We start from the raw sequence: 25,642 nt of genomic DNA, 5'->3' as shown, positions 1-25,642 counted from the left end.
TAAAAAATGCTAACCATCACCTGAGCTTTTTTGCTGGTGGAGGGACTTGCCTTCATGTCGATGGCTGCTGACTGATCGGGGTGGTGGTTGCTGAAGGCTGGGGTGGCTGTGACTATGTCTTTTTAAAAAAAATAAATTTATTTATTCATTTATGTATTTTTGGCTGCATTGGGTCTTCATTGCTGCATGCAGGCTTTCTCTAGTTGTGGTGAGCGGGGGCTATTCTTCGTTGCGATGTGCAGATTTCTCCTTGCGGTAGCTTCTCTTGTTGCAGAGCATGGGCTCTAGGCGTACGGGCTCCAGTAGTTGTGGCACACGGGCTCAGTAGTTGTGGCTCACAGGCTCCAGAGTGCAGGCTCAGTAGTTTTGGCTCACGGGCTTAGTTGCTCCGTGGCATGTGGGATCTTTCCAGACCAGGGCTCAAACCCGTGTCCCCGGCACTGGCAGGTGGCAGGTGGGTTCTTAACCACTGCGCCACCAGGGAAGTCCTATGGCAATGTCTTAAAATAAGACAACAATGAAATTTGCCACACCACAATTGGCACAAGAGTGCCATACCACTCTTACTTTACCAAATGATTTCTCTGTAACATGCAATGCTGTTTGATAGTCACAGTAGAACTTCCTTCAACTTGGAGCCAACCTTCTCAAGCCCTGCTGCTGCTTTATCAATTAAATTTATGTCATATTCTAAATCCTTTGTTGTCATTTTGATAATCCTCACAGCATCTCCTCCAGGAGTAGATTCCATCTCAAGAAACCATTTTCTGTGCATAAAAAGCAACTCCTCATCCATTCAAGTCTTATCCTGAGACTGCAGCAATTCAGTCACATCTTCAGGCTCTACTTCTAATTCTAGCTCTCTTGCTATTTCCACCAGAGCTGTGGTAACTTCCTTCACTGAAGTTTTGGACCCCTCAAAGTCATACATGAGGGTTGGAATAGACTTCTTCCAAACTCCTGTTAATATTGATACTTGACCTCTATTAATATTGACCTCTTCCTATGAATCTTGAATGTTCTTAATGGCATCAGAATGGTGAATACTTTCCAGAAGGTTTTCGATTTTGCCCACATTCATCAGAGGAATCACTATCTATGGCAGCTATAGCCTTATGAAATATATTTCCTAAATAATAAGATTTGGAAGTAAAAATGACTCCTTGATCCACGAGCTGCAGAATGGATGCTATGTTAGCAGGCATGAAAACAACATTTATCTTGTTGTATGTCTCCTTCAGAGCTCTTGGGTGACCAGGTGCACTGTCAATGAGCAGTAACATTTTGAAAGGAATCTTTTTTTTCTGAGGAGTAGTTCTCAACAGGGGGCTTAAAATATTCAGTTAACCATGTTGTAAACAGATGTGCTAGCTGTCATGCAGGCTTTGCTGTTGCATTGATGGAACACAGGCAGAGTAGAGTTAGCATAATTCTTAAGGGCCCTAGGATTCTCAGAATGGTAAATGAGCATTGGCTTTAATGGCAAATCACCAGCTGCTTTAGCCATAACAAGAGAGTCAGCCTGTCCTTTGAAGCTTTGAAGCCAGATATTGACTTCTCCTCTCTAGCTATTGAAATCCTAGATGGCATCTTCTTCCAAGGGAAAGTTGTTTTATCAACATTGAAAATCTGTTGTTCAGTATAGCCACCTTCATAAATTATCTTAGCTAGATATTCTGGATACTTGCTGTAGCTTCTGCATCAGCACTTGCTGCTTCACCCTGCACTTTTATGTTACAGAGATGGCTTCTTTCCTTAGGCCTCGTGAACCAACCTCTGATAGCTTCAAACGCTTGTTCTGCAGCTTCCTCACTTCTCTCAGCCTTCATAGAATAGAAGAGAGTTAGGACCTGGCTCTAGATTAGGCTGTGGCTTAAGGGAATGTTGTGGCTGGTTTGATCTTCTATCCAGACCACTAACACTTTCTCCATATCAGCAGTAAGACTGTTTCACTTTCTTATCATTTATGGGTTCACTGGAGCAGCGCTTGTAATATTCTTCAAGAACGTTTCCTCTGTGTTCACAACTTGGCTAACTGTTTGGTGCAGAGGCCTGACTTTTGGCCTGTCTATGCTTTTGACTTGCCTTCCTCACTAAGCTTCATCATTTCTAGTGTTTGACTTAAAATGAGAGACATGTGAAGATTGCTGGGGAAGATGGCGGAAGAATAAGACGCGGAGATCAGCTTCCTCCCCACAGATACACCAGAAATACATCTACACGTGGAACAACTCCTACAGAACACCTACTGAACGCTGGCAGAAGACCTCAGACCTCCGAAAAGGCAAGAACCCCCCCACCCCCACGTACCTGGGTAGGGCAAAAGAAAAAAGAATAAACAGAGACAAAAGGATAGGGAAGGGACCTGCACCAGTGGGAGGGAGCTGTGAAGGAGGAAGGGTTTCTCCACACTAGGAAGCCCCTATGAAGGCGGAGACTGCGGGTGGCGGAGGGGGAAAGCTTCGGAGCTGCGGAGGAGAGCACAGCAACAGGGTGCGGAGGGCAAAGCGGAGAGATTCCCGCACAGAGGATCGGTGCTGACTGGCACTCACCAGGCCGAGAGGCTTCTCTGCTCACCCGCCAGGGCGGGCGGTGCTGGGAGTTGAGGCTCGGGCTTCGGTCGGAGCGCCGGGAGAGGACTGGGGTTGGCGGCGTGAGCACAGCCTGCAGGGGGTTGGTGCGAAGCGGCTAGCCGGGAGGGAGTCCGGAGAAAGGTGTGGACTTGCCAAAGAGGCAAGAGACTTTTTCTTCCCTCTTTGTTTCCTGGTGCGCGAGGAGAGGGGATTAAGAGCGCTGCTTAAAGGAGAGCCAGAGACAGGCGCGAGCCACGGCTAAAAGCGTGGACAGCAGAGACGGGCATGGGACGCTAAGGCCGCTGCTGCCGCCACCAAGAACCCTGTGTGCGAGCACAGGTCACTATCCACACCCCCCTTCCGGGGAGCCTGTGCAGCCCGCCACTGCCAGGGTCCCGGGATCCAGGGACAGCTGCCCCGGAAGAACGAACAGCGCGCCTCACGCTGGTGCAACGTCACGCCGGCCTCTGCCGACGCAGGCCCGCCCCGCATTCCGTGCCGCTCCCTCCCCCCCCCCCCCGCCCCGCCCCGCCCCGCCCCGGCCTGAGTGAGCCAGAGCCCCCGAATCAGCGGCTCCTTTAACCCTGTCCTGTCTGAGCAAAGAACAGACGCCCTCTGGCTACCTACACGCAAAGGCGGGGCCAAATCCAAAGCTGAGCCCCTGGGAGCTCTGAGAACAAAGAAGAGAAAGGAAAATCTCTCCCAGCAGCCTCAGAAGCAGCGGTTTAAAGCTCCACAATCAACTTGATGTACCCTGCATCTGTGGAATACATGAATAAACAACGAATCATCCCAAATTGAGGAGGTGGACTCTGAGAGGAAGATTTATGATTTTTTTCACCGTTTCCTCTTTTTGTGACTGTGTATGTGTATGCTTCTGTGTGAGATTTTGTCTCTATAGCTTTGCTTCCACCATTTGTCCTAGGGTTCTATCCGTCCGTTTTTTTTAAAATTTTTTCTTTTTTTTCTCTTAAAAATTATTTTTTATTTTAATAAATTTATTATATTTTATCTTACTTAATTTTATTTCACTTTATCTTCTTTCTTTTTTCCTTCCCTCCTTCCTTCCTTTCTTCCTTCCTGCCTCCCTCCCTCCTTTCTTTCTTTCTTTCTACTCCTACTAATTCTTTCTTTCTACTTTATCTCCCTTTTATTCTGAGCTGTGTGGATGAAAGGCTCTTGGTGCTGCAGCCAGGAGTCAGTGCTGTGCCTCTGAGGTGGGAGACCCAACTTCAGGACACTGGTCCACAAGAGACCTCCCAGCTCTACATAATATCAAATGGCGAAAATCTCCCAGAGATCTCCATCTACACACCAGCACCCAGCTTCACTCAACGACCAGCAAGCTACAGTGCTGGACATCCTATGCCAAACAACTAGCTAGACAGGAACACAACCCCACCCATTAGCAGAGAGGCTGCCTAAAATCATAATAAGTCCACAGACACCCCAAAACACACCACCAGACGTGGACCTTCCCACCAGAAAGACAAGATCCAGCCTCATCCACCAGAACACAGGCACTAGTCCCCTCCACCAGGAAGCCTACACAACCCACTGAACCAACCTTAGCCACTGGGGACAGACACCAAAAACAATGGGAACTACGAACCTGCAGCCTGCAAAAAGGAGACCCCAAACACAGTAAGATAAGCAAAATCAGAAGACAGAAAAACACACAGCAGATGGAGGAGCAAGATAAAAACCCACCAGACCTAACAAATGAAGAGGAAACAGGCAGTCTACCTGAAAAAGAATTCAGAGTAATAATAGTAAAGATGATCCAAAATCTTGGAAATACAATAGACAAAATGCAAGAAACATTTAACAAGCACCTAGAAGAACTAAAGATGAAACAAGCAATGATGAACAACACAATAAATGACATTAAAAATACTCTAGATGGGATCAATAGCAGAATAACTGAGGCAGAAGAACGGATAAGTGACCTGGAAGATAAAATAGTGGAAATAACTACTGCAGAGCAGAATAAAGAAAAAAGAATGAAAAGCACTGAGGACAGTCTAAGAGACGTCTGAGACAACATTAAACACACCAACATTCGAATTACAGGGGTTCCAGAAGAAGAAGAGAAAAAGAAAGGGACTGAGAAAATATTTGAAGAGATTATAGTTGAAAACTTCCCTAATATGGGAAAGGAAATAGTTAATTAAGTCCAGGAAGCACAGAGAGTCCCATACAGGATAAATCCAAGGAGAAATACGCCAAGACACATATTAATCAAACTGTCAAAAATTAAATACAAAGAAAACATATTAAAAGCAGCAAGGGCAAAACAACAAATAACACACAAGGGAATCCCCATAAGGTTAACAGCTGATCTTTCAGCAGAAACTCTGCAAGCCAGAAGGGACTGGCAGGACATATTTAAAGTGATGAAGGAGAAAAACCTGCAACCAAGATTACTCTACCCAGCAAGGATCTCATTCAGATTTGATGGAGAAATTAAAACCTTTACAGACAAGCAAATACTGAGAGAGTTCAGCACCACCAAACCAGCTTTACAACAACTGCTAAAGGAACTTCTCTAGGCAAGAAACACAAGAGAAGGAAAAGACCTACAACAACGAACCCAAAACAATTAAGAAAATGGGAATAGGAACATACATATAATTACCTTAAATGTAAATGGACTAAATGCTCCCACCAAAAGACACAGATTGGCTAAATGGATACAAAAACAAGACCCATATATTTGCTATCTACAAGAGACCCACTTTAGACCTAGAGACACATACAGACTGAAAGTAAGGGGATGGAAAAAGATATTCCATGCAAATGGAAACCAAAAGAAAGCTGGAGTAGCAATTCTCTTATCAGACAAAATAGATTTTAAAATGAAGACTATTAGAAAAGACAAAGAAGGACACTACATAATGATCAAGGGATCGATCCAAGAAGAAGATATAACAATTGTAAATATTTATGCAACCAACATAGGAGCACCTCAATACATAAGGCAAATACTAACAGCCATAAAAGGGGAAATCGACAGTAACACATTCATAGTAGGGGACTTTAACACTCCACTTTCACCAATGTACAGAGCATCCAAAATGAAAATAAATAAGGAAACACAAGCTTTAAGTGATGCATTAAACAAGATGGACTTAATTGATATAGGACATTCCATCCCAAAACAACAGAATACACATTCTTCTCAAGTGCTCATGGAACATTCTGCAGGATAGATCGTATCTGGGGTCACAAATCAAGCCTTGGTAAATTTAAGAAAATTGAAATTGTATCAAGTATCTTTTCCTACCACAATGCTATGAGACTAGATATCAATTACAGGAAAAGATCTGTAAAAAATACAAACACATGGAGGCTAAACAATACACTACTTAATAACGAAGTGATCACTGAAGAAATCAAAGAGGAAATAAAAAAAATACCTAGAAACAAATGACAATGGAGACACGACGACCCAAAAGCTATGGGATGCAGCAAAAGCAGTTCTAAGAGGGAAGTTTAAAGCAATACAATCCTACCTTAAGAAACAGGAAACATCTCGATTAAACAACCTAACGTTGCACCTAAATCAATTAGAGAAAGAAGAACAAAAAAACCCCAAAGTTAGCAGAAGGAAAGAAATCATAACAATCAGATCAGAAATAAATGAAAAAGAAATGAAGGAAACGATAGCAAAGATCAATAAAACTAAAAGCTGGTTCTTTGAGAAGATAAACAAAATTGATAAACTATTAGCCAGACTCATCAAGAAAAAAAGGGAGAAGACTCAAATCAATAGAATTAGAAATGAGAAAGGAGAAGTAACAACTGACACTGCAGAAATACAAAAGATCATGAGAGATTACTACAAGCAACTCTATGCCAATAAAATGGACAACCTGGGGCTTCCCTGGTGGCGCAGTGGTTGAGAGTCCGCCTTCCGATGCAGAGGACACGGGTTTGTGCCCTGGTCTGGGAGGATCCCACATGCTGCGGAGCTGCTGGGCCCGTGAGCCATGGCCGCTGAGCCTGCGTGTCTGGAGCCTGTGCTCCACAACGGGAGAGGCCACAACAGTGAGAGGCCCGTGTACTGCAAAAAAAAAAAAAAAGGACAACCTGGAAGAAATGGACAAATTCTTAGAAGTGTACAACCAGCCAAGACTGAATCAGGAAGAAATAGAAAATATGAACAGACCAATCACAAGTACCGAAATTGAAACTGTGATTAAAAGTCTTCAACAAACGAAAGCCCAGGACCAGATGGCTTCACAGGCGGATTCTATCAAACATTTAGAGAAGAGCTAACACCTATTCTTCTCAAACTCTTACAGAATATAGCAGAGGGAGGAACACTCCCAAACTCATTCTACGAGGCCACCATCACCCTGATACCAAAACCAGACAAGGATGTCACAAAGAAAGAAAACAACAGGCCAATATCACTGATGAACATAGTTGCAAAAATTCTCAACAAAATACTAGCAAACAGAATCCAACAGCACATTAAACGGATCATACATCATGATCAAGTGGGGTTTATTCCAGGAATGCAAGGATTCTTCAATATATGCAAGTCAATCAACGTGATACACCATATTAACAAATTGAAGGAGAAAAACCATATAATCATCTCAATAGATGCAGAGAAAGCTTTTGACAAAATTCAACACCCATTTATGATTAAAAACCCTGCAGAAAGTAGGCATAGAGGGAACTTTCCTCAACATAATAAAGGCCATATATGACAAACCCACAGCCAACATCGTCTTCAATGGTGAAAAACTGAAAGCATTTCCACTAAGATCAGGAACAAGACAAGGTTGCCCCCTCTCACCACTCTTATTCAACATAGTTTTGAAAGTTTTAGCCACAGCAATCAGAGAAGAAAAGGAAATAAAAGGAATACAAATCGGAAAAGAAGTAAAGCTGTCACTGTTTGCAGATGACATGATACTATACATAGAGAATCCTAAAGATGCTACCAGAAAACTACTAGAGCTAATCAATGAATTTGGTAAAGTAGCAGGATACAAAATTAATGCACAGAAATCTCTGGCATTCCTAAACACTAATGATGAAAAATCTCAAAGTGAAATCAAGAAAACACTCCCATTTACCATTGCAACAAAAAGAATAGTATATCTAGGAATAAACCTACCTAAGGAGACAAAAGACCTGTATGCAGAAAACTATACGACACTGATGAAAGAAATTAAAGATGATCCAAATAGATGGAGAGATATACCATGTTCTTGGATTGGAAGAATCAACATTGTGAAAATGACTCTACTACCCAAAGCAATCTACAGATTCAATGCAATCCCTATCAAACTACCACTGGCATTTTTTACAGAACTAGAAAAAGAATTTCACAATTTGCATGGAAACACAAAAGGCCCTGAATAGCCAAAGCAATCTTCAGAACGGAAAACGGAGCTGGAGGAATCAGGCTCCCTGACTTCAGACTATACTACAACGCTACAGTAATCAAGACAGTATGGTACTGGCACAAAAACAGAAAGATAGATCAATGGAACAGGATAGAAAGCCCAGAGATAAACCCACGCACATATGGTCACCTTGTCTTTGATAAAGGAGGCAGGAATGTACAGTGGAGAAAAGACAGCCTCTTCAATAAGTGGTGCTGGGAAAACTGGACAGGTACATGTAAAAGTATGAGATTAGATCACTCCCTAATACCATACACAAAAATAAGCTCAAAATGGATTAAAGACCTAAATGTAACGCCAGAAACTATCAAACTGTTAGAGGAAAACATAAGCAGAACACTCTAAGACATAAATCACAGCAAGATCCTTTTTGACCCACCTCCTAGAGAAATGGAAATAAAAGCAAAAATAAACAAATGGGACCTAATGAAACGTCAAAGCTTTTGCACAGCAAAGGAAACCATAAACAGGACCAAAAGAAAACCGTCAGAATGGGAGAATATATTTGCAAATGCAGCAACTGATAAAGGATTAATCTCCAAAATTTATAAGCAGCTCATGCAGCTCAATAACAAAAAAACAAACAACCCAATCCAAAAATGGGCAGAAGACCTAAATAGACATTTCTCCAAAGAAGATATACAGTCTGCCAACAAACACATGAAAGAATGCCCAACATCATTAATCATTAGAGAAATGCAAATCAAAACTACAATGAGATATCATCTCACACCAGTCAGAATGGCCATCATCAAAAAATCTAGAAACAATAAATGTTGGAGAGGGTGTGGAGAAAAGGGAACACTCTTGCACTGCTGGTGGGAATGTGAATTTGTTCAGCCACTATGGAGAACAGTATGGAGGTTCCTTAAAAAACTACAAATAGAACTACCATATGACCCAGCAATGCCACTACTGGGCATATACGCTGAGAAAACCAAAATTCAAAAAGAGTCATGTACCAAAATGTTCATTGCAGCTCTGTTTACAATAGCCCGCAGATGGAAACAACCTAAGTGCCCATCATCGGATGAATGGATAAAGAAGATGTGGCACATATATACAATGGAATATTACTCAGCCATAAAAAGAAACGAAATTGAGCTATTTGTAATGAGGTGGATAGACCTAGAGTCTGTCATACACAGTGAAGTAAGTCAGAACGAAAAAGACAAATACAGTATGCTAACACATATATATGGAATTTAAGAAAAAAAAAAAAAATGTCATGAAGAACCTAGGGGTAAGGCAGGAATAAAGACGCAGACCTCCTAGAGAACGGACTTGAGGTTATGGGGAGGGGGAAGGGTGAGCTGTGACGGGGCGAGAGAGAGTCATGGACATATACACACTAACAAACGTAGTAAGGTAGATAGCTAGAGGGAAGCAGCCGCATGGCACGGGGATATTGGCTCGGTGCTCTGTGACAGCCTGGAGGGGTGGGATAGGGAGGGTGGGAGGGAGGGAGACGCAAGAGGGAAGAGATATGGGAACATATGTATATGTATAACTGATTCACTTTGTTATAAAGCAGAAACTAACACACCATTGTAAAGTAATTATACCCCAATAAAGATGTTTAAAAAAAAAAAAAAAAAAAAAGACACGGAATCGAGCTATTTGTAATGAGGTGGATAGACCTAGAGTCTGTCATACAGAGTGAAGTAAGTCAGAAAAAAAAGACAAATACCGTATGCTAACACATATATATGGAATTTAAGAAAAAAAAATGTCATGAAGAACCTAGGGGTAAGACAGGAATAAAGACACAGACCTACTGGAGAACGGACTTGAGGATATGGGGAGGGGGAAGGGTGAGCTGTGACAAAGCGAGAGAGAGGCATGGACATATATACAGTATCAAACGTAAGGTAGATAGCTAGTGGGAAGCAGCCTCATAGCACAGCGAGATCAGCTCGGTGCTTTGTGATCGCCTGGAGGGGTGGGATAGGGAGGGTGGGAGGGAGGGAGATGCAAGAGGGAAGAGATATCGGAACATATGTATATGTATAACTGATTCACTTTGTTATAAAGCAGAAACTAGCACACCATCGTAAAGCAATTATACTCCAATAAAGATGTAAAAAAAAAAAAGTGAGAGACATGTGACTCTTCCTTTCATTTGGACACTTAGAGGCCATTGTAGGATTATTAACTGGCCTAATTTCAATATTGTTGTGTCTCAGGGAAGAGGGAGGCCTGAGGAGAGGGAGAGAGACAGGGAACAGCCAGTTGGTAGAGCAGTCAGAACACAGACAACATTTATCAGATAAGTTACCTCTTACTTGGGCATGGTTTGTGGCCCCCCCAAAACAATTACAATAGTAACATCAAAGATCACAGATCACCATAACAAATAAAATCATAATGAAAAAGTTTGAAATATTGTGAGAATTTCCAAAATGTGACACAGAGAACTGGAGTAAGCAAATGCTGATGGAAAAATGGTGCAGATAGACTTGCTCAAGGCAGGGTTACCACAAACCTTCAGCTTATGAAAATACAGTATCTTCAAAACGCAAGAAAACGAGGTATGCCTGTACGTCAGTGAAACTTTGTTACAGTTGTCAGTAAGACTAGAATGCTTGAGCAGGAGTGGAAACTGTTAAACCCTTCCCTTCCCAGATACCTTCCAGACCCACCTCCCTGCTCTTCATATAGTCACTCAGCTGGCATCTTTTGTTGTCCTGCAGTTTCTTGCCAAGAACAAAGATTGAAAATCTCCCGGAGAGCAATTAGTGTCAGGGTTGACCAACTGGAAGCCAAACCCTGCAGCTATCTTCCCGCATTCCTCAACTCCCAGGAGGGCTCCAGAAGATGAGGAACAGAGGTTAGAGGGCAGGGTTCTAGAAGTTTCTTTCTCTTACGAAAGGCTGAGTTGTGTGGGTGGAGGAATTGTATAGGGTATAGAGCAGCGAGTGCTGGGTCTGAGCCTTTGGGAGATGGATTTCCTCTGCCTCTTTAAACGTTTGGCCTTCCGGTTACTAGCGATACTGAAGGGGCTATATGGTTTCTTCTGGAGCTGTGTCAGGATTTGTTCCATAAATTACCTGGGAGGATGCCATATGCAAATTCAAGAAGAAAGAGCAGTCTTCATATTCATGGGGACAGCTTAGTTATCCTCAAGGGGAAGGGAAGGAAAAATAGGTATCTTTTTTCTTAATAAAGTCTTTCCTATCAACTCGCATATTCCACGACTGTTCTTCCTTAGTAACAGGTTGGGAGCAGCCTGGAAATTTTACTAAAGCAATTTAGCCTAAATTTCAATATAACCTCACATAATAGTTATAGTGAATTGCTAGACTCCTTTGGAAGCTACTTTTATTTTTTCTTTTTGGCCGTACCACTGAGGCATGTGGGATCTTAGTTCCCTGACCAGGGATGGAAACTGCAACCCCTGCAGTGGAAGTGCGGAGTCCTAACCACTGGACCGCCAGGGAAGTCCCTGGAAGCTACTTTAAAGATCTGTTCACAGGATGCTTTTCCTGGGATGTAGAAAGACACATATGGTGACAAAACTATGATGGTTATCTCCGTAAACCCTTTGCTTTTAATGAAATGACCATTAGGAAGACAAGCAACACTCAATTCACATATATACAAAGGAAAAAAAGATCAAAGTATATATTAATCTTTGTCATCATATTTAGGCTAAGTGACAACTTATATAAAAAGTATTACATTATAACTAACAGCAATTACACACAGTTGATGAATGAGGACTGCGAGTCTCATACAGGTTATAAAACTTGCCTAAGGATAACTAGTCATTATGTGACAGCACAGGGCTTTGATTCTAGAGCTGCCAGTTTTGAAAGTCCATACTCTAGATCAGGATGCTGTACTGAGTACTGGTATTTCATGTAATATTTAAATTTTTTCCTTTGTAAGTTGTATCGTATATCCCAGCACATTCTATATTATTTTAGTATGCTACCTTTTTTTTTTTTTTTTTTTTTGCGGTACGCGGGCCTCTCACTGCTGTGGCCTCTCCCGTTGCGGAGCACAGGCTTCGGACACGCAGGCCCAGCGGCCACGGCCCACGGGCCCATCCTCCCGGACCGGGGCACGAACCCGCGTCCCCTGCATCGGCAGGCGGACTCTCAACCACTGCGCCACCAGGAAAGCCCAGTATGCTACCTTTTTAAAATGGTGTCAGAGTGAGTTTTTAAATTTAGGTAAAATTCACATAACATAAAGTTTGCTATTTTAACCTGTTTTCTTTTCTTTTTTTCTGGCCTCCCGGCTTGCAGAACCAAGGATTGAACAGGGCCACTGCAGTGAAAGCACCAAGCCCTAAACCCTAGACTGCCAGGGAATTCCCTATTTTAACCATTTTAAAGTACACAATTCAGTAGCATTTAGTACATTCACAGTGTTGTGCAACCATCACCTTTATTTAGTTCCAGAATGTTTTCATCACCCCAAAAGGAAATCCCATAACCATTAACCAGCACTCTTCCTCCTGCCTCCCCACAATTCCTGATAACCACCAATTTATTTCTTATCTGTATGAATTTGCCTGTTCTGGACATTTCAGATAAATAGAATCACACACTATGTGGTCTTTTGTATTTGTTTTCTGTCGCTTGACATCATGTTTTCAAGGTTCTTCTATTTATAGCGTATATCAGTCCTTTGTTCCTTTTTACAGCTGAAAAATTTTCCATTGTATGGATAGCCACATTTTCTTTATACATTAATTTTTTTGATGGACTTTTAGGTTATTTCCATCTTTGGCTATTGTGAATATTGCCACTATGAACATTCATGTACAAGTTTTTGTTTGTACACCTGTGTTCAATTCTTTTGGATATATATACCTAGGAACTAAATTGCTGGGTGGTATAGTAATTCTATGTTTAACTTATTGAAGAACCATCAAACTGTTTTGCACAGTGTCTGCATCACTTTACAGTTCCAGCAGCAATGCATAAGTGTTCTAATGTCTTCGCATCTACACCAACATTTGTTATCTTCCATGAAAAAAAATTGTACCCATCCTAGTGGAGGTATAGTAGTATCTCACTGGGTTTGCATGTCTCTAATGACTAATGAAGTTAAACATTTTTTTTTCATGTGTTTAATACTGTTCTTTAAAAAAATTTAATTCTAGAATAAATAATCTAGAATTTTAGATTTATAGAACATTTGCAAAAATTATATAACAACATTTTAATAACACAATCTCCATATCAAACGTACTGGAAGGCATTTCTCTGCCTCTACTTCTTCCACCTTGAGTTTTTAACTTTTTGATAGAGAAATATGTCATGGGAAAATATTATAGTTATTGATGAACGTTCTGATACATTGTCTATTTTGCTTACAAAATCATGGGGGTAGATAGTATTACAGTGACATTAGAAATTAATAAATGGTGGTACATAGCACAGTAATTAAGAACATCATCTATCTTAGTCACACCAGGTCTAAATATACTGGTCATGTCATCTTAGGCAAGGTATTTAACTTCTCTGAACCTCAGTCTCTTCTGCGAAATAGGGATAGCATCTGGCTCATAGTGTCATTATGAGGGTCAATTGAAAAAATGTATTGAAAGCACTTAAATGCATTATTTAGCACTCAATAAATGAGGGATTTACTTTGTTTTTTGTTTGCTTGCTTGCTTTTTAAAGCACCAAGCAATCACCTAATTTATCTGTGTTCCCATAGTTGGTCAGGATTTATGGGATACCATCATTCTATCTCTGCATCCTTCATTCATTCATACATGTATTCATTCATTCTTCAAATATGCATTGGGCCCATATTATGTGTCAAGCTGTGGTCACGAAGCTGCAGACATCAATAGCATTAAGAATCAAAAGTCTGGAAGTGGAGAAACATAAGATTAAATCCCAACTGCCACTTCCTAGGTGTGTGCTCCTGGGCAAGTCACATAGCATCTGTTTCCTCATCTATTAAGTGGGACTGCTAATACTCCCGGCCTCATAAGGTAGAGAGGATTAAGTAAGTGCGTCACTGAAAGCATTTACCAAAGCATCCTGCATACTGAGCACTCCCTCAAAATATGTTAATCACCAGAGATTTAACAAGTTAACAAATGCAAAGATTTAGAAGAGCACATGACATATTGTAAATATGTCTCAGTGTATTTTGTTTGTCTGTTTTTGAACCACTGAAAAACATAAAACCATTCTTAGCTTGTAGGTAATACAGGGAAACGTTAAGAAATAAATTTGGCTGTGGGCCATAACCCAAGGCATAGTGCATCATATGAAGAAAGGATAAATATGGTTTCTTTAAACTTTTGTTTCAATTATTTATATACATGTTTATGTGTGTATATGTGGTGGTAAAACAAAATGCATTTCTTATTCTGAACAGTAATCAAAAAATTTGAAAACATTAACCTAGAGAAGGTTATCTGGAGAGCGGTGTCATAAATGCCAGCTTGCCTTAGCAGGTGGATCACATAGCTTTACTAGTTTTAGGCTTTAGTGGTATCAATTCAAAATGTAAAGTCATACCAAAATGATAGATTAAAATAAAATTAATAACTGAAGGGGAAGCTATTTAGACTAGGGGTCTAGTCTAAAACAGAGTAACCTAAGATTTAAGCAAAGAAAAAAAAAAGAAAGAAAAAGAGAGAGAGAAGAAAAAAAGAATTGCTATCTGTCTAGTTTTGCTCCCATCACTCAGTTGTGAGTGTTCCCAGCACTCTCAGGATTTTAGAGCAAAGGTCACAAGATCAAGGTCAAACATCTGAAAAATGCACATGCTGTGCGTTTGGAAGCAGAAACATTCCCAAGCATATGCCAGCTTTTAAGTTCACTGAAGCAGGGAAGTAACTTAATGATTAAAACTGCAATGTCTTCCAACACTTAGCTTAATTCAGCAGTTCTCTGCTGCATGTAAAATCCTTGGGGTACCCAAACTCAGGCAAGCTGAATTTCTCAGCCAGGAGTGTCAGGAATGTCCAGGATACAAGCACGCCAAATTTGGGCACTGATTCCCTGGGGGATACTGCTCAAAACCACTCCCGGTTTGGCTAAGCCTCCCCTCACCTGGGCAACAGTCCACAAAAATGAGTTTAAAATTCCAGGAATGTGCTAAATCTGGAAAGTGAATAACACATTTTTTGGGGTCCTCATTCATCTGGCTACAAGATTTTATGGGGAACAATTTTCCAAAGATGGTACAGTTCAAGGAGCGAGGTTGCTCAGATTCCAGATTGCTGAGTCATTTTCTAAAACTCTGCCTAGTGTTTGCTGGATCGGCTTTGTGGCAAGACAGAGTTGTCCTTTATGGGACCATATATTCACACTGTGGGCAGCTGTAACCATCTGGGAACTCAGTGAATGGTTCCATAAAGCACATCTTCAAGTATCATAATGTGATCATAAAACTGGACATTGTCTTTCACTTATTAAAATACTATTAAAATAAATTATAGGTGGAGGATGCAAGAAGTTCTTCTAACAATGGCACCTTTAGTTTCTGAAGACATATTTGTGAATTACAATCCTTCCCAAAGAGATGTCCACCAGAATCACCCTAGGTTCCCTGGCATTGGACTTACCCAACACTATTGAACTGGTATGTTTTCTTGTCTCAGTATCCAATGAGTATTCAAGTAGGAGGTAAGCTTCTTCCAGCAAATAAAATAGCGTGTCTTTTAGTGCTGTACCATCAGTGCCTAGGAGGAATTGACAAAATAAGTATTTAATCAACATCTGTTGAATGAACAAATGAATGAAAACAATCTACCAACTGTCATGGGCCATCTTAGAATATTTAATTTTCTTTTTTAGTTTAGCTTCAGAAAAATTTAAGATTCATTTCAGAATATCTGAAATTGATGTTATGTAGTTTAACAAACCATCTGTATTAAACACGTATAACACTTGACTGGCTTCCCTTGTAAAGGGTACAATTCTGCACTACTGCCAGCTTCAGAATATCTTCAAAATAGCTACCAACGTGTGGGCCAACCACTGCAGCTTCGATTGAAATCAAACTCACACTATGTTTGAATTCTTGGAACTCTTAGTTAACTGTGGAAGAGGCGACCACGATCGGAACTTGTATAGGAACTCATTTTAATGAGGTTTCCCCGAGTCGTCTCAAGTCCACACACACTCTGCCAGGCTTGATCAGGCAGCCAATCATGTCTGTGACTCACTTGTGTTTATTCTCAAAGCTACTGAAAAGTAGGCAGACTCCGTCTACTCTCCACAATTGAAACGGAAAGCTTTAATACAGCCTGAAATTTCTCTCATTGCTCTTCCCATCTGTCAGTGAAAAATCTCCTTTATTTTGGGATTGCTAAACCTGGATGATGTAAGTTGCAAGTGGCTATCTTTCCCGGCTGTCGGGAGAAGGCCAATCTGTATGTAGTAGGAGGGGATGAGGGCAACACCGAGGAAAAAATAACCGAGAGATGGAGAAAGCTGAGGGCATCGCTTGAGCCTCTTCATCCAGCCTTGATGAAAACTAGTTTCATCTCTACTCTTGCCAGTTATATGGAGTAATACATTTCCTTTCTTGCTTAAGCTAGTTCAACTAGGTTTCTGTCACTGGCAACCAAAACATCCTAATACAAATAATTACTTCAGCCCCATTCAGAATCCTAAATGATCATTAATAGGGCATTGGTTTAATACATCTTGGAACATTCAAAGAATAGAATATTATTGAGCTAAGAAAAGTGATCAATAGAGGTTTATATTTAACAAATAGAAAATTGAGGGTATATTGGTAAGTAATAAAAGGTATAAAGGATTATTTTATTCCATAAATTAACTGTAAATTCCAAATGGGGAGAGAGGGAGACAGAGAGACAACTTAAGAAAGTAGATTGCGTGCGTGTGTATATATTTGTATTGACCAAAGTCCAGGAGGAGATACACCCAAACGTAGAAACTGCTTACCTGGTGGTAATACAATTTTTTTTTGGCCACGCCCCAGGGCAGGTAGGATCTTAGTTCCCCGAACAGGGATCGAACCCAGGCCCCCTGCATTGGAAGTGTGGAGTCTTAACCACTGGACCGCCAGGGAAGTCCCTTGTGGTAATACAATTTTGAATAACTAAATTTAATGTTGCCTTTTTAGTTACCTATTTTTAAAATTGTTCTGCAACAACTTACATTATTAGGGTATTTTTAAAAATATGGGCATTCCATCTTTGATTTCAACGTGTATTTTCCTTCTCTCTCAGTTTCCGTGCAATAAATTGTTAAAAACATACAATAAAGAAGAAGACATATAGTGAGTGAACACCTTCAATAATAAAATCCTGTATTATTTAAGCATCTACCATGTTCCAATTACTATATTTTCATAGAGTTGGTGGGAGAGGAAATAAAAGAGATACAAATATCTATTAAGAAGAAAATGCAAACACCCTGTTCTCAAGGACTTAACAATATCATGAGGTATATGTTCAGTGGAATTATGTAGGATGATATGCTACATTACGGCTGAACATTTTGGAAATTTTAGGAGAGATTCCCACGATAAATTCTTCGGTTTCTCTTGCTTTCTCGGCCCCAACATCGAATTTCAAATCTTCCAGTTACCAATATTCATTTGTTTCCCAGGAAGTGAACCAGAACGTTAGCCAGGATTAAACTCTCTTCCTCCTCTGGGGTACTAAAATAATAGTTCACATGTGATGTCTTGAAAGGTCACAAGAATTAACATTTTTTTTATTCTTGCCTAGCTGAAAGGACTAAAGGAAGGGGTACCGTGGTCAGAAAAAACCCATCTGCCTCCCTGTGAAGAAAAGAACAAGTTATCAAGCGAATCATAAAAGCCCCTCCAGGAGATGATGTGGAAAGTTGCCCTCACTGTCTGTTTCCTTCAATCTGAACTAAGGGCTTTAACCTCCTTTGTTGATCTTCTGCTCTAAATTACCAGTTTGGCGTCAGTTACATTTCTTGAATACGAAATATTTACCTTGATATCTATAACATACTCCTCAACGGCATTCTTCAGAAACTAAAAGATAACCAATTTTCATGTCCTCTTTTGCCCCACACCAACGAATTTATCTCCCATCTTCTCATTTTCAGAAAAAGGAGGTAAGTTACCACTTTAGACTACAATAATGGTTTCTTTACTCACAACTAGAAAACTTTGAAAGGAAATGTTATTTGTGAAAGAAAAGCAATGTACAATTTATATTTGTGGATTTTTTTCTTCCCTTTAGTTGAACTAGCTATATGAAAATTAAATCATAATCTGTGCAGAGTTTATTGTGTCACAGTTTACTTATCTCGATCCACTGTGTTTATTAAGAGTTCATTGTTGAAATGCTTCCGCAATAACAGTATAAGGCCATTTGGCACGTCGCCTGTACCGGAGCCCACAGATCTCCAAACACTTTAGAAATGTTTGCAAATTAATCCTCTTTACATTACAGTAAATTGTTCGATCTTCAGAGCCTACAGAAGGGGAACTGGAGATTGGATTCTGGAGTGGAACACTGTATTCCTTCAGTTTCAAGGGAAGAGATAGCAGGGTGACTTAATTGATGTGCACACACTATGTGGCAGATTCAGGAGCCAAAGAATGCTGGTACCCAAATATGCTAGATGGTGGATGGCCACATCCTACACCTTCAGAGTGCAGTGGTTCTGAGAATGGGCTTTGGTTTGTGCCTCTGGGTTCACATCTTAACTTTATCACTTCCAAGCTCTTCAGCAAGTTTCTTTACTTGCCTAGCTTCACTTTCCTCAATTGTAAAATGAAGGTCATTCATGGAAGTCAAGGACATACCTACCTCACACGATTGTTGTAGTGATTACATAAAATAATGCACATAATTATCCTGGCACACATGGTAAACCTCCAAGTTAGATATTTTATGGCATTATTTTGTCCACTGGAATGTATTGTCAAAGTCATAACGTAAGTGAGAGAAGCCAGAACACTAGGATCCCACTTTACATCTATTCAAGCAAAATATACTCCAAGATAACTATAAGCTCTTTCAAAATAACAATCTATAAATCGGTTCTAGCCACCGAATCTAAACGGGCTTCATGTCAAAGGCCATATATTATCCAGTTTAAGATCACTTAATCCAGGCATTCATTCATTAAGTGTGTATGATGCACACTCCCCTCAAGGCATGGGTTTAGGTGCTGAGGATTCAAAGGTTGGAAAAGGATAGATATGATTTCTGCCTTGAAGTTGTTTCCAATCTGGGACACAGGAACTGGACCAGGAGAAACAGAGTAGACAGAGTGTCAGAGGAGGAGCAGAGAGCCTGGGAATATCATAAACTTAATGTCTGGAAAAACTGACAGTCTTAGCTGCATTGGAGGTTCAAATTACTTCTTTTTATGTTCCTGGGTTATAATATGTCTCTCTATACCTCTCTCCACCCTGCTGTCTGTACCCTTAGGTATCCCTTCTTTTTTGGGGGGTTACTCCACATCTAAAATCTGAAGTGGGCTAAATTCCAAGTCCTTTCCTCTTCTCAGCCTCAGAAACACATGGAATCCTGGAGAGGGAAGATGGTGCTCTGCAAGTGGGAGGAATTGCAAACCACTTGGTCTTGCCCATCCTTTGGACTCCTCCAGGTGGGGGTGAGGTAGGAGGTAGGGGACCAGTGATTGGAGGCAGGTGGGGGAATTCTTGGTAAGCAATCCTAGAATATGGGCTGCGGAAGCGAGGAACATACAAGGTCAAGCTTACTGGTGATTTGTAGGGGAATCTGTGATTTCAGTCTAAGGTGTTACACAAAAATGTGCATTTGGGGGGAAGGATTCACTCACCAAATACTTGAGCATTAACCAGGTACCAGGCACTGTTCGAGGAACTGCAAATGCATCAGTAAACCAAACTTCACTGCCCTCCTGGAGCTTACACTCTACGGGAAGATGCGGACCACAGATTTCTTCTCCTAAAAGGGTCTGTGATGTAAAAAATGCTCGGGAATCAAGATGCTAGACTTGTGGTCTTCATGTTGTATACCAGCACCACTTCAGGGGAACCTTAGAAGTCCAGATGATAGAACCCATCCCTAAGATTCTGACTGGCTGGATCTGTGCTTGGGTTTGGGAATGAACCTTTTGAATTTCACACTCATCTTGATTCAGTCAAGTTGGAAACAAATGGGTATCTTCCAGGAAAAGAGGCTGAAGACAAAGTTTCCCTCTAGCCGCTCCGCGGCATGTGGAATCTTCCCGGACCGGGGCACGAACCCGTGTCCCCTGCATCGGCAGGCGGACTCTCAACCACTGCGCCACCAGGGAAGCCCATCTTCTTTTATTTTTATTGGCTTAGAATAGCACCCTACAAACATCGCTTTAAAATATTTAAATGTATTCTTATATATTTTAAGCTTTAGAAAGGAGAGGAGGAATTATCATCATCTAACTTGAAACGCCAAATGATTCCTAATTTTTCCAACTACTACTATTACTACTACTACTACTAAGTTTTTATTATATACCATTTTACAAGTGTTCTCCCTGTAATACTCACAAGAATCTTGTGAGGTATTGTTATACTTACTTAACAAGGGAGAAACGAAGGCTCTGAGGGGTCCCGGCGCTTGGTCAAGGTCACACAGAGTATTGGACCGGTGGGAACCTAACCCCCAGAGCCCGGCTCTCAACCGTGACCTCTGCAGCACCGCATTCTTTGAGTCCTTTACACTCACCTCCCTTATTTAGCGCTTGAAATCTCTCCTGTGACCAAAGATGAATAAACAAGTTATAAATCACTGAGGGAAAGAAAATGCTTGGGAGACTATCGCCCAGGCCAGTTGGGGAGTATGTGGGGAGTGCAGCCTTGCCGGTGCAGGGTATTCTTTCTGTCCGCAGCCCCCGAGCACGTTCCGAAACCTAGCAAGGATAGAAACTGGCTCTACCTCAGGCCCCGGGGCTGCGAATTCCGAGAGGTGGCTGCCGCGCCCAAGCCCCCGCGGGCGCCAGGACTCGGGTGCAGATCCCAGACCCAGAAGTGATCCTTATCTCCTGGCCCTGGGGCGGGTCCAAAGGCTGCCCAGCTCAGCCAGGAACTTGAGCCCGAGACAGATGCCTGGCTCCAGAAGTCTCTCCCAGCGAGGGAGTTAAAGAACTAGACCCCTTTTCGGTTGAAGACCCGAACCCCCTCTTGCTTTTTGGCTTCTTTCCCTCACCTATAGTTTTCCCCTGTGTCCAAAAAAGTTGGCCCCAAAGTTTAAGGGTGTATGTGTGTGTGTGTGTGTGAGCGTGTGACTCTCCCAGGGATCCCAGTTAGGGGACCCGGGGTACACTCACGGTCCCCCTCCACAGGATCGCAGACCCACGGGCAGACCCCGCTCCAGGACGAACCCGAGGGCTTTGTGCAGGCGGACAGAAGCTTCATGGTCGGGTACTGCGTATTATAGGGAAATGCGGCCGGGGGCGGGTGGGGGTGCGGCAGACAGTGCGGGCTCGGTGACCGACAGCGGGGCCAGCCACTGGCCGAGGGCGGTAAGGAAGCTTAGGGCGGCGTGAGTGCGTGCGTGTGTGCGTGACTGTGAGCGCCAGGGTGAGTGTATGAGGCTCCCCAACCCCCACCTGTTTGAAACGGTTTTAAAATGCCAAAGCCAGATTGCCCATGTTTTCAAAAGTTGCAAACGGTTGGAGGAAAACACTTGCGCATCCCGCAAACTCCCAAAGGGATTTGCCGAGGCGTGGGCACTGAAAGAAAAGGAGGAATAAGAGGGGTGTGTGAAGCGGGGGGGGAAATTGCCTGCTTCTGGGAGGTCGGCTTTAGGACCCAACGGGAAGCACATTGGAATCTCTCCCTTCGGGAAGGCGGGGTGGGGCGGGCCGGCCGGCAGGCGGCCGCGGGGCGCATGCGCGCGCGTCTCCTCAGGCCGGCCGCTGCGCTCGGCGGCGCGGAATAGAATGAACTGTAACAAAACAAGCCGAGCCTTTGTATCTGCTTAAAGGGGACGCAGGCACTTCCCTCCTGTCCCTCTCCCCCGCCCCCCCCGCCCCCCCACCTCCCGCCGCGCTCCGCAACCGCGTATCCAGGGCTCCCAGCAACTGGCTGGAAGGGCTTCCCCTAACCCTCAGTAACAGCCCGCCAGCGAGGAAAGGCGAGCCAGGCGGGAGGCAAAGAGGACACACCGCATTTCTAAGAGGCAAGAAAGGAAGGAAGGAAGGAAAAAAATAACCCAAGCGGCGCAGAGTGGACTCTGGTCCCGGAGAGCACGGTCAGGCGCCGGAACGTGGACCTAGAAGCACCGGAATGCAAACAAAGCTCGCGGGCGCCTGTGCAGGGCTCGCGGGGAAGCCCGGAAAGTTTGTTTTATGATGGCTTGAGTGCGCGAGTGTGTGCAGGGAGCGAGTCTGCCAAGTTTCTCTCTCCCGTTGCGTTATTTGGGGGGGAGATGTCTCTCCCTTGAACCAGCGTGGGCTTGGGGGCTTGTGCTGTGGAAGGCACCTGTCTCTCATTTTATTGTTATTTTTTTGGGGGGGGGGTGGAGGGGCGTAAGTCATCATGTCGAAAGTGATCCAGAAGAAGAACCACTGGACTAGCAGGGTTCACGAATTCACCGTGAAGCGGGGACCCCAGGGCGAGCTGGGGGTGACGGTGCTGGGGGGCGCGGAGAACGGAGAGTTTCCGTATGTCGGAGCGGTGGCGGCGGCCGAGGCGGCGGGGCTTCCCGGCGGCGGCCAGGGCCCTCGGCTGGGCGAGGGGGAGCTGCTTCTGGAGGTGCAGGGGATCCGGGTGTCCGGTTTACCCCGCTATGACATACTGGGAGTTATCGACAGCTGCAAGGAGGCCGTCACCTTCAAAGCCGTCAGACAAGGTAAGACGGGTGCGCCTCCCGGAGGCGCCCCCAGAAAAGGGGATCGGCCTGCGGAGGCTCCCCCCGCCCCCCAACTCGATTTCCCGCTTTCCTCCTGCGAATGCGGCTTAGCGGGGAAGTTGAGGCCGTGCGCCCTGTGATAGTGAAATACAAAGTTGTTGAGAGGTTGTGGGTGGTTTGCTCACCTGCATTGGGAAGAGGGGCTTGGGTTTGCGCGGGGAAGCGTGGAGATTTTTCCCAGGCCTGGTTTGCCAACCTGTTATCTCCGCCACCAAGTGCAGCACAGCTTGCCTGCACCTGGAGGAGAGTTGGCAGGGGCAACGTGGACGCTCTCCTGACTCCCTGGGCGAGTGTTGCAGCAGGCGCAGTTGCTGCGTTCTTTGGCCACTTGTCTGTTTCCAGACCTGGAGAATGGGTACGAAGGAGGTGAGGGTCTTTGGTTGTTGGGCCTCCTCCATCAGAAAATTAGCGTCACCCGCGACTGCCCAGGTGGGTCCGGGCATCACCGCCTGGCAGTTCCAAAGCCCGCCGTCTGAATATCCTGCATTCACCCCACAGCAGGATGACGCATGTGTCTCGACCGTGTGGCCCGGTCCCAGGCTCGTGGGTGGCGGTGGGGGGAGAGAATGGAGAGGGTATTTCAGTGCTACTGAAGCCCAAGTTTATACTGCCACCAACATCACCACCATCACCATCACTAAGACCATCATCATCCCTGTGATGATGACGATAGCTGCTCTTTCTTGTTAGCTTACTACGTGCCAGGCTCTATGTAAAATGCTTTCCTTGCACTATCTTGTTCTGATTGACAACAGTTCTGAGACCGAGTTGTTCTTATAAACCCCATGTTACAGATAAGGAAACTGGGACTGATGTTGGTTCAGTTACTTGTCCAAGGTCACACAGATGCCAAGAGTGAGGGTTTGAGCCCTTGTTGCAGAGCCTTAAGCACCGAGGAGGAAGAGGTGGGGGAATGACCATGGGAGCCCCGAGGAGCACCCTGGAGAGGAGGGGGTGGAAGCAAATTCATCTCTCAGAAGCCTGGAGAGGAGTGATGACCTTTATGATGGCTGCTGGTGGGGGCGGGGAGTCCCTTACTTCTTAGTTTGGTGCAGGCATGGGGCTGTCCCTGATACAGTCCAATAGAGAAGGACTGGACTCCCTTAAAGGGAGCCCTTGTACGACCGTGCACCATGACGCAGGTTCTTCCCCGTGAAAGCACCAGGTTGAGCCCTGGTGAAAAGTTCCCATATGTGCCTGCGCGGGCTTGGAAGGGCAAGCAGCAGCTGGAGGAATGTGTCAGAGGAAAGAAGGGTTGGGCTGAGCTAGTCCTCTTTTGGAAACAGGCCCGTTCCAGATGAAACGGAGGAGGGGGACAGGGAGAAGGGCTGGGTCTTTTGGTAGCTTTGGGAGCCGAGGGACTGACGGTTATGGAAAGCTCCTTCCATTTATGTCCTCATTGTGCGCTTGCACACCTCCTCCAAGAAGCCCTCAGGCATCCTGCCCAGATGAACAAATCCTTCTTCCTCTGGACTCCCCTAAAGGTGTATCTTGTAGTTTTTTACTTACTCTGAACTATGTTAGTTCCCTCCCCTCATTTCCATACAAGGTGGTAAGCTCATTGAAGGGAGAGACTGTGGCTTATTCATTGCACATCTCCCCAGCTTTGGTTGAGGTCCATCACCTTGCCTCACTTGAGAATGTGTCCTCCCTCATCTGTAAACTGGCTTTCTTGTGTCACATAAACTAATAAGCACAAAGAGTGCAGAACAGTGCCTGGCACATAGTAAGTGCTCAATAAAGATTAGCTATTATTGTTATGTTTAAAGTGAATTGGGGCAGTTATTTATTTCTAAGTCTAGCTTTTAGTGTCAGGAACCTGAATTATGAAGTTAATACCAGTACCTGGATTATTAGGACTTGATAGAACTGTAGAGAAAATACTGTAGCATTTGATGGGATCAGCTGCTGGTCGCCGTGTAGGGGCATTTTGGAGAAAGGGCTGGTGGAAGGACAGGCAGGAGTTCCTGCGTGTCCTGTGCGGGGGTCTCCTGGTGTCTAATGGGTCCAGTGGGGGCTTGTTCTCAGTGTGCAAGCTACTGCATGGGGCTGAGCCTCCCTCCATCAGTTACCAAAGATTGGGAGGCATCGTCCCAGGGCCACCTCCTCATGGCAGTCCGGAAGGGTTGGTCATCTAACAAAGTGTGTTTGGAATCAGGTACCTCTGGGTTCGAAGGAAACTGTAGCTACGTAGGAATGCTCATAGAATGTGTGTGTGTGTATATGTGTAGGCAAATCTCCTTGTTCTTCTTGTAATGGGATAGAATAAAGATATAGATGGGGACGCTTGAATGGCCTGGAATCCACCGTAGTGTAAAAGCTACTATTTCCTGTAATGATTACACAGGCACAGGTAGCTCTTCTAACGTCTTCATTACAGAAAGACGGCACTAGAAAGCATTTCACCAGCCTTCTCTTTTATACTGAGAATAAGATTTAAATTATACTACGCAATTGCTCTTCCTGTGCTTTCATTACTGTGTTTTAATCATATTAGATAGGCTTCTACTTGGTACATGGTAAAGGAAAAATGTTACTTTTGTGTTGTCTGCACCTTGAACTAGCCACTACCAGGGACACGGGTCACTCTGGGTGCTGTCTGTATGAAAATGTCACGGTCTTCTTGTGGGAGAAGATTCTGCTGTTTCTGTTTCATGGCAACTCTCTGAAAAGATGCACAGACCAAAATAGTCTGTAGCAAGTGGTATTATGTGAAGCAGGACTGGATTGTGAAAGCATCAAGCTAAATGGATCTACCAGGTTAGAGTTGATTCATTTTAAATGGAGAGGACAGTCTTTTGTCACAAAAGTGCCTA

The 25,642-nt window shown here is 43.6% G+C and overlaps 1 protein-coding gene and 1 long non-coding RNA gene across 11 annotated transcripts in view; one reads left to right on the top strand and one right to left on the bottom strand.

Annotated features, from left to right (window-relative positions):
• LOC132432435 (uncharacterized) overlaps window positions 1-21,270 on the bottom strand; it is a 110,284-nt gene extending 89,014 nt beyond the window's left edge. Inside the window, exons 1-2 of the long non-coding RNA XR_009520894.1 lie at window positions 19,750-21,270; window positions 15,546-15,662 (exon numbers count right to left, since the gene is read on the bottom strand). This is a non-coding gene — a long non-coding RNA (uncharacterized lncRNA). The remainder of the gene's footprint in view (window positions 1-15,545; window positions 15,663-19,749) is intronic.
• Window positions 21,271-21,881: 611 nt separating this feature from the next.
• Window positions 21,882-25,642, top strand: part of MAGI1 (membrane associated guanylate kinase, WW and PDZ domain containing 1) — a 617,590-nt gene continuing 613,829 nt past the window's right edge. For 8 of the 10 annotated variants that reach the window (XM_060022852.1, XM_060022850.1, XM_060022856.1 and 5 more), the window contains exon 1: window positions 21,885-22,766. In XM_060022852.1, the coding sequence (XP_059878835.1) occupies window positions 22,454-22,766 (313 nt within the window). In that variant the 5' untranslated portion in view covers window positions 21,885-22,453. Of the gene's footprint in view, window positions 22,767-25,642 lie in introns of all 10 variants that reach the window. The other 2 variants (XM_060022855.1, XM_060022857.1) reach the window with 2 other exon arrangements.

The sequence above is a fragment of the Delphinus delphis genome, chromosome 10 (genome assembly GCF_949987515.2).
Source record: "Delphinus delphis chromosome 10, mDelDel1.2, whole genome shotgun sequence".
NCBI classification, from domain to species: Eukaryota; Metazoa; Chordata; class Mammalia; order Artiodactyla; family Delphinidae; genus Delphinus; species Delphinus delphis.
This window is presented reverse-complemented; position numbering and strand designations above follow the sequence as displayed.